Consider the following 9,216-nt stretch of genomic DNA (forward strand, 5'->3'; position numbering starts at 1 on the left):
AAGAAGTGACCCCCTCACCCCATACTCCCTCAGCACCTCCCACAGTATCTCCCGGGGGACCCGGTCATACGCCTTCTCCAAATCCACAAAGCACATGTAGACTGGATGGGCATACTCCCAGGCCCCCTCCAGGATCCTTGCAAGGGTAAAGAGCTGGTCCGTTGTTCCACGTCCAGGACGGAATCCACATTGTTCCTCTTCAATCTGAGGTTCGACTATTGGCCGAACCCTCCTTTCCAGCACCTTGGAGTAGACTTTACCCGGGAGGCTGAGAAGTGTGATACCCCTGTAATTGGCACACACACTCTGGTCCCCCTTTTTGAACAGGGGAACCACCACCCCGGTCTGACACTCGTTTGGCACTGTACCCGACCTCCACGCAATGTTGCAGAGACGTGTCAACCAAGACAGCCCCTCCACACCCAAAGCTTTCAACATTTCTGGGCGGATCTCATCAACCCCTGGGGCTTTGCCACTGTGAAGTTGTTTGACTACCACAGTGACCTCCGCCAGGGAAATTGACGATGATCCTCCATCAGCCTCCAGCTCTGCCTCTACCATAGAGGGCGTGTTAGTCGGATTCAGGAGTTCCTCAAAATGCTCCTTCCACCGCCCGATTACCTCCTCAGTTGAGGTCAACAGTGTCCCATCCTTACTGTACACAGAGTGGATGGTTCCCCGTTTCCCCCTCCTGAGATGTCGAATGGTTTTCCAGAAGCATCTTGGTGCCGACCTAAAGTCCTTCTCCATGACTTCTCCGAACTTCTCCCACATCCGCTGTTTTGCCTCTGACACGGCAGAGGCTGCAGCCCTTCGGGCCCGTCGGTACCTTGCAACTGCTTCCGGAGTCCTCTGGGATAACATATCCCTAAAGGACTCCTTCTTCAGTTGGACAGCTTCCCTGACCACCGGTGTCCACCACGGAGTTCGAGGGTTACGGCCCCTTGAGGCACCTAAGACCTTGAGACCACAGCTCACCGCCGCAGCTTCAGCAATGGAAGCTTTGAACATTTCCCACTCGGGTTCAATGCCCCCAACCTCCACAGGAAAATGACAGTAGTACATGTGAATATTAAAAGTCAAATAAAAGGACCAACTTTGTCAGCTTTGTTCACACGTTAAGATTACTCCACTTTCATCAGGTCATTTTTAAGGCTCAACACCCTAGGCTTCAACTTTCCATCATCTAGGCCCATCAAGACTTTCTGGGTAAAATCAAATGTGTTGGCCAAGTCTTTTGGGTAACTTAGATGCAGGGCATAAATCAGTGCAAAAAGCATGACAAATGCATCAGCAAATGTGGTAAAATCCATAACTGTGTTACCCTCAAGCACAACAGCAGTCCTGTCTGGACAGAAAAATGTGGCATCTGTTAAATTCGCACTGACCAACAGGAGCCCAACCGATAGGTCGTCAATGTTTGGTTCATCAGACTGTGACACCTGAAGAAGACAAGAAGAGAACTGTTAACCCAAATTGCCAAAGCTTTCTCAAGAATCTGTTTGCTGAAAAATGCATCAGTGATATATCAGAAGACATTTAAAGAGAACTGTAAAAAAAAATCACTTTTGATAAATGTAATTGTTTTAGAGGTGAAATGTGTATGTCAATATAAAATATAATATAAAACTCATGTTTATCTTCAATGTTGCTTCGAGTGCAGCATTTTGCAAGAATGTGCTTTCAAGTCAATTTGATATTTTCCCCATCACAGCAACAAGAAAATAATATTTTTTTTAATGTAGTTATATATTGACCTCGATAAACTTGTGTATTTCATTCTACTTCCTTTGTGACAACAGAAAGTCACTGAGAAATAGCTGCACAACATTTTATATCATGTGCTGCTCAGAACTTACCAATGAAGCCTGGAACAGATCTTATGTAATTGTAATACAATTTAGAAAGTATTAATCATTCGGACATACACATTTAGAAACCTAAAGAGCTTAATTTCAAAGACATCCATAAGTGGGCATCATATTCAACACTGTTGAAGTAAGGTGGGATCATATTCAATACCTGTTGAATATGACGATGCATGTTTTTTGTTTTCTGATTTGCATCCATTCTATACCCTACAATAACTACAATTCTTATGGTAATACTCAAAACCCTGCAACTGGAACCTGAATGAAATCAGAGTGATAAAGACACATTTGATGACTTCTTCCTCACTGACAAAATTAAGCTTTTGATGACACCAGGACAGCTCATACTTTTGCAAACATTTTTTTTTAATTCTAAATTTAACTAAGAAAAAATAAGAGAATTTTCTTCCCAAGCAACTGAAACAATGTAACTCTTTGACAAAAATAAATAGTTTTTTTCCAAGATCAACTGACCAAAATTCTAATTCAAAACTATTAATGACTCACCTCCCACTGCTTCACAAATCCGGAGTCATCCTCCTGTAGATATGCTGGAAGTGCACGGAGGACAGCAGCACGTCTGACATGGACGTCAACTTGTTCCTTGAGCATGAGAACATATTTTTGCTTCACTTAGGATTCTTAAGATCGTAGCCACACAATACTCTCACAATAAAGAGTTCTCTCATGTCAGAAGAAATGAGGGTTTCTAAAACAGTTAAACCAAAATCAACTGTAATATTACTATCAGTCACTAAGAAGCATAATCAACTAACCTGGATGTCATAAGTGCGAAAGAGCTGACCCAGAACATCAGCTACTTTCCCTGTGCGTGCAGCTTTCTTCCTGAACAAGCTCTGAAGACGGGGAGCATGTCGGTCCAACTCTGCATAGAAGTGGTTCTTCAGGTTGATGTTTGCAATTCTGTGAAACTCGGCACAGACCTGCACAAATATGACATTACTGTTTAAGTGAGAGTGTACTGTATATGTGGCCCTGTAGAAAGTTAAAATTAGATACAGACAGCAACCAAACATGCTACGCTATTGCCCAGTAATGTCACACAGTAATGTCAGATTTTGGGAAAAACATGCAGATTTTAACACTGCCAAATCATATGCCACGGTTGTAAAACTGTTAAATTTATCACTGACAGTCACACAGGAGAAAATAAATGTAATACATCTGATCAAATAGGTCGACTTAGGAAAATATTTTTACCTGTGACTCTATTTTAAGGGCAGGCCAGCGTTCCAGGATCTCTCCAACAGGTAGGTCTTCATTGATGACCTCTTTGCGCCGCAGGGCAAAGGTGGTCTGCATTAACTTTGCAATCAGGGTAAGGTTTTTGTCACTCCTCTGAACTTCATCTACAATTTGTAGTCTGAATTGCTCAAGACTTGCACCATCTTCACCTCTTGGGAAATTAGGGAGAAAATTCACTTCTGCCCTCTTTGGTCTTTTGATGTTAGTGTGGGGTGGTTGTCTGTCTGGATTGTTTCTACTCCTCTTTCCAGAATTCCCAGCTACCTCATGAAATCCTGCCCGAGTCAACTTAGAGCGGTAGTTCCCCATCTTAAACTTGAGACTATTTTTCCAACCCTACCATCCTGTCCGAGAGCCTGGCTCTTTTAGACAAGGATGCTTCGAGACAAGCGCTTCGGCTACCAGTGAAAATTCCTAATCGTTGGGGTATGCTTTGAAGCTATGCATTTTGGCTGCTATGGTCTCAAGTATGTTGTGCTTTTGTCCCCTAGATAACTTAACAGTTTTCCCTGTCCTCTCATATGTAACACTTCCGTCACTGAGTATGAGTTCTACCTCGTAGGAAAAAGCAGGCACTGGAAAAACATCAGGCCATCTCTCAGTCCTGTCTGGAGTGATGGCATGGGGCAATATTATTGTGTCATCTGATGCTACTGAACTGGCATCACTCTCAGACCTAACAACTTTTAGTACAGCCTTCTGTGGAAGCTCCTCAATGTCTACAAGGGAACATAACTGCCCGTCAAAGTCTGGATCTTGGTATGATAGGCTAAAGTCATAGTCTAGCTTCAACTTTTCTTTTATCATTGTTTTTAGCTCATCCACAGATTCTGGGCGTGAAGATAAAGTCATCTTCCTGACAATGTCCATGGAGGTATGGACATGAAGTAGGAAGATCTGAGCTGCCATGTCCTATGCAAGAGAATGGATAAATGAAGAACAACCATTTGGGGTTTGTTCAAAACAAATTCAGTCACTTTCCGGTAAATTTTAGATGAAAAATAGCATTGCTTTGGATTAAGTATCATTAACCTGAAATGCAAACAGTTAATCAGTCTTTCTAGCTTGTCATGTTGGGCAGAGTCACTAATGGCATATTGACTGTGATATAACATCAGTGTTAACTTTCTTCACAATACTCAATGTGACCGTACAGGTCCTCACTTCCAAAAACATGTTAATCCTGTACATCTCTGATAGAAATAAATCTGTTTTGTGTCAATATCAAATGCCCATCAATATGGTATGCTGGGAGACATACTGTATCATTTAGCTGTGACAGCTGATTCACAGAGAAGTTGTCTGAGGACGTCAACTCAAATGACCTCAAATGCTCACTGTACCAGCACTCGTAGCTCCTGCAAAGAAAGGAAACAGAATTATTCACAAGCAGTATGTGCTCAATCCTGCTGAATTTTGGAAGTCCCCCAGTGTGGCCTGCAGAAACAAACATTCCATTTGCATACTCTGTGCCATTAATGGAGACCTTCGATGTACTGTATATGTTTTGGCTATCTGTCTTTGTCTCTATGAAGTCTTTTGCCACTTGAGGCAGTGTGGCAACTTGGACAGAGGTGACACTTGAGGCTTGTGTATGGGGTCTGAAAAATGATGGCGTACTGAAGTGATAAGCCATCATGTGCTGATGCCTGGTAGCGAGAGTTTTCAAGACATTCTTGAAATTGTGTGTGTCATGTATCACCCTTTTGAAAAAGCGATGTTTTCCCTCGAATCTCATGGTCCATAGGTGAACAAGAGGCCCAAAACGTTTTGTTAGTTCTGGGTAGTGCTCAACGTAATGATGCTTGGGTCGGAGCTTAAAGTCCGGGAACACGGTTTGAAGACCCTGTCTGTGATCACTTATTTTAGTCTGCATGTACCCAATGGATTCTTCAGTGAAAGATGGAGACAACACCAACTGCACGATTTCTTTAAGGTCCATCAATATAGCCCATGCTTCATCTCCTTCAGGGACTTGACTACCTACCATAAGAGGGAATAACCTCAGCAAAGTCGAATTTTCATGCCCATTCCCACCAATGCTTTGTTTGGCTGCAAAATTCTTTGGAATTAGTTGTGGTTTATCGAGCCTATCGGAGTGCTGATATGGAAATGTGCGAATTTTTGTGTTTAGATATTCAAGAGTGAAATACTTAAGACGAATCATCTGATGAATGCACAAATCCAACTCAACTGGCACAATACCCTCAAACAGGTCATGAAGTATATCAGGTGGGAAACCAGCAATGGGATGAAAATGCAGCAATGCCTTGCTGAGAGCACACTCACCCGTAACACCAAAGTGTGTTGCATTTTCTCCTTGCACAACATTCTGAACATGAAGATCATGACTGGCTCTGGTTCTCATGCTAAACTCCCCTTCAGAGACTTCACTGGACTGCATCTGGTCTCTACTACAGCAACAGAATCTGCAGACATAGTGTCCTCTGAAACACTGCACAAAGCCTGCAAGACCATGGGCAGCCAAATTATCAGCCGCGACACACAACACAGTACCCCTGATACACTGACCAACTGTTTCAATGAAAATGCCATCCTCCTCGAGAGTGCACAAGTCTTTTAACAAAGGTGAAAGAACACTTTGATAACCACACTTCTGCAGATCAGGTACTTTGCACAGCAGAGCTAGCTGTATGACATGCAGGTTGGACCTATACTGACTAGGTACATTGCCAAGCAACCAGTATACTGCACAAAGCTTGTGGATCCTTCTAGATGTGCCCAAAGGATTAGCCAGTTTAATGTCATCCACATACAAAATCAGCTCTCCTGCTTCTGACAATAACTGATTTTCTTTAAAATATGTTTCATCTTCATGAGACAAGTACATTCCAGGTGGTGATAGCTTGGTTTCTTGAATCTTGTCAAGGAGATCAGTATTTTTAAACATTGTTTGAAGCATCTGTAGTATTGGAACATACACTGCTGTGTGTCCACTGGAATCAACAGTATATTGCACTGGCATAACCAGAGGGTAGTTACTCCTTACAAATGTTTTCCTCCGCTTAGCAGTGGACAGTTCTGCACCTTCTGAAGTAGCACTGAAAAAAACATTACTTTTCATGATAGCTTCAACTAATTCATGAAGAACGGCATCACTGATTGACTGATTATGCTCTTGAAAAATCCTGATGACAGAGTCTCTGACGAGAGGTTTGGACAATGAGAATATTTGCACCAAATTTTCAACTATGTCCTGTATAGCCATCTCTGATACATGAAGAACACTGTTCATTTTCAAGAACAAAGAAGCCAAATTATTTCTCAATGAGTTTGCAATCCACCAGTGTCATCTGTTGACTCAAGAGGATAACACTCAAAAGCATCCTGCTCAGGAGAATTCTGAGACGGACCAGCGTGATCAGATTCAACTTGACTCAGCATGGGTTGGCTGTTGGTCTCTGTCAAGACAATATCATCCCTAAAATCTGACACATCACAGTCTGGATGATTCCTACTTTTGTGGGCATTGAATGATGAGTACACATTAGTACGGTAGTGACAATATTTGAATGGGCAATCCACCATCTCATGTTGTTTTAAATGTGTCCTGAAATGACTAAGAAGACTTTGATCATTAAACGGCTGATTGAATCCACACACAGGACAGATGAATGACACACATCCCACCTGATTTTCATTAGGCTTAGGTGTCTGACTATGTAACCGTGTTAGGTGAATTTTCAATGCATTTACTGACTGAAATGTGCAGATACAGTCATCATACAGACAAGGCAAAGGACTGACTGAGGAAACATTGCTATGTTGTAAATGATAGTGTTCAAGCAACTTTGCACTTTTATCAAAGACTGCAGCACAATGTTTACACTTCCAAGCCATTGGAAAATTAAACAATATTATCCCCAATCCAATTCACAACTCTAACATGCATAATGAAAACAATTTAGAACAGTTTTTTGATGATTTTCAGTGTTGTGCATTGATTCACATTTTAGTAACTATGCCCAACATACCAGATAGAAGACTCCGTAAATCAGTCAGTTGGTTCAGCTTCAGCCTTAATAAAAAAGAAGATTGAAACGTTACTTAGGTTGCAACACATTCACAAAAGCACTATGGACAATAAGTTGTAAGCATTTAACACTTACAACTTAGCTAACATTACAGGCATTTAATGAAATGTGACAGAGTGCAGGCAGCCAATGCATGTCTTCCTGAAGCTTTGCTTTATTCCAAACTAGTTAAACAAGTTAATTAACGTGAATGCATTTAACCTCTGTGACGAAATAAAGTCCTTAGTTATCCATAGAAAGAAAAAAATCTTCCAAATGTCCTTATATCAATAGACAAAGATATAAACAAAAGGCTCTCTCTGCTTGAGAAGAGACCTTACTTTAATTTTTTTTTCCTTAACATTATTTTGAATGTTTAAATCCTTAGCCTAACTGTTTGGAAGTCAGGTTAAGACGTACAGACCGGTGACTTTGGACTTCGCCGACAGTGATAACGTTAGTTATTTCCCACACTGATTACAAACCTAAATTATATCGTTAACTTGCCTTACAAAAATGCAGAGCACAATGGTAACATTACAGCATTAACGTTATTGCATGAAATGAATGTAACATTAAAACCTCTTCGCAAACTATTAACTCTCCTAAAACATGCACAGACATGTCAGGCCAACATTTTGTGGTAACATTTGTAAAAAAAAAAAAAATCTCCAGAAAACTTTTACACAAAATACACTTTCCACTTCAAGATGGGGAAAAAATTCTAAATAAACTGGCTTCCACTTTTTAACTATTTTTAACATGTGACGATGCGGATATTAGGCTGATAAATAGGGCTGCAACTAACGACTATTTTGATAGTCGACTAGTCATTGATTATTGAAACGATAAGTCGACTAATCGGATAATAAATCACAGTGAAGTCCAAGAGTATCACTGTTTTCTTTAGCAGTACAGTAAAATAAAGTGTTTTCAGCAACTATCTTCAGGGGGCGTGTTGCGTTCAGCGCTCAGACGTCTCGCTCCGGCTAAAAAAATTATGCTGTTAAGCGCCACAGCGGGAAAAAAGCCGTGTGATGACATAACCGACAATAACCGACAATTGAATTTGTCGGGGACTAATTTTGTCATCGATTTTTGTCGACAACGTCGACTAATCGTTGCAGCCCTACTGGTAAAGTGTTAAGCTTACCTCACCTCAAATCACATTCCCTTTTCAAATGCATGAAATAACTGCTGACAGACTAAATGCATTTGATGCAGAAAATAATAAAACACAACAATAAAATATGGTGCTAAATAAACACATAACTCACCAAATTATCCTTTAGCTTCGAAATATACTTTTTCCAAGTTGTTCAAAAGTTGCAATCTTCTTGTCGCATTTCTCTTCCACTGCGAGCAGCAGCAATGGCGGGCTTTTCCACAGGCTCGGTGAAGAAGCACGTACGCACATGCGTGACGTCAGAGGGATAACCTGAACTATTTGAGTACATTGACAAAAATTAATTAAAGTGGTTGAGCACTGTAAACTTAAAATTAAAAATGTGTTCTTATGACTGAGAAAAATAGAGGTGAATTAACTTTTATAAATGTTTGAGTTAACACAACCCATTTTCTTTAACAAGCTTTTACTGTTCGGGCTTACAGTGAGGGTCTGATGATCGCCTGCAGGAAGACAGTGTAGTGATAGGTGGCGGTCAAAGGTAGCGGTAAAGAGCAGTGCGCGCCATAAAACAAAGAAAAAGAACAGTGTAGTAAACAACAGAAAGCAGCCAGCATGGTAGCTGGTGGGCAACGTCACCTTATATCTTGTACTTGTCACTCTTTCATAGAATACAAACTCAGCGCAGTTACAAGCCAAGCCTGGCCCTTTAAGCAGGTGGCTTTCTGGGTATTGAAGTTTGTGTGTATGAAAGAAGAAGGTTGGCCCTGTGCTGTTGTTGTGTGTACGTAGTTGCAGCAACAGTGAGAATGGGCTCTGCACATCCATCCATGTTACCAACAGTTTGTGGCCACTGTGAGAAGTGAGAGACCGCCCGATGAGGCTGTTTATGTCTGCCGAAGGGTTGAAATAAAGTGCC

The 9,216-nt window shown here is 41.2% G+C and overlaps 1 protein-coding gene across 1 annotated transcript; it reads right to left on the reverse strand.

Moving 5' to 3' along the window:
- Nucleotides 1-1,124: 1,124 nt before the first annotated feature.
- Nucleotides 1,125-8,557, reverse strand: LOC118315858. The gene is made up of 8 exons (XM_047336345.1): nucleotides 8,449-8,557; nucleotides 7,133-7,176; nucleotides 4,399-4,495; nucleotides 3,093-4,049; nucleotides 2,648-2,815; nucleotides 2,379-2,474; nucleotides 1,389-1,442; nucleotides 1,125-1,205 (listed from the first exon to the last, which is right to left on the reverse strand). The coding sequence occupies exons 4-8, from the start codon at nucleotides 3,444-3,446 to the stop codon at nucleotides 1,125-1,127; spliced, it is 753 nt and encodes a 250-aa protein (XP_047192301.1). The 5' UTR covers nucleotides 3,447-4,049; nucleotides 4,399-4,495; nucleotides 7,133-7,176; nucleotides 8,449-8,557.
- Between the last annotated feature and the right edge of the window lie 659 nt (nucleotides 8,558-9,216).

The sequence above is a fragment of the Scophthalmus maximus genome, chromosome 12 (genome assembly GCF_022379125.1).
Source record: "Scophthalmus maximus strain ysfricsl-2021 chromosome 12, ASM2237912v1, whole genome shotgun sequence".
Classification (NCBI taxonomy): Eukaryota; Metazoa; Chordata; class Actinopteri; order Pleuronectiformes; family Scophthalmidae; genus Scophthalmus; species Scophthalmus maximus.

Bases quoted from the DNA above. Each gene is read 5' to 3' on its own strand.
- LOC118315858 (XM_047336345.1), bottom strand. From the start codon at position 3,446: ATGGGGAACTACCGCTCTAAGTTGACTCGGGCAGGATTTCATGAGGTA. The intron at 2,816-3,092 runs GTAAAAATATTT...ATATTTGTGCAG, and splicing joins CCCTTAAAATAGAGTCACAG to GTCTGTGCCGAGTTTCACAG. The intron at 2,475-2,647 runs GTTAGTTGATTA...CTCATGCTCAAG, and splicing joins TTCGCACTTATGACATCCAG to GAACAAGTTGACGTCCATGT.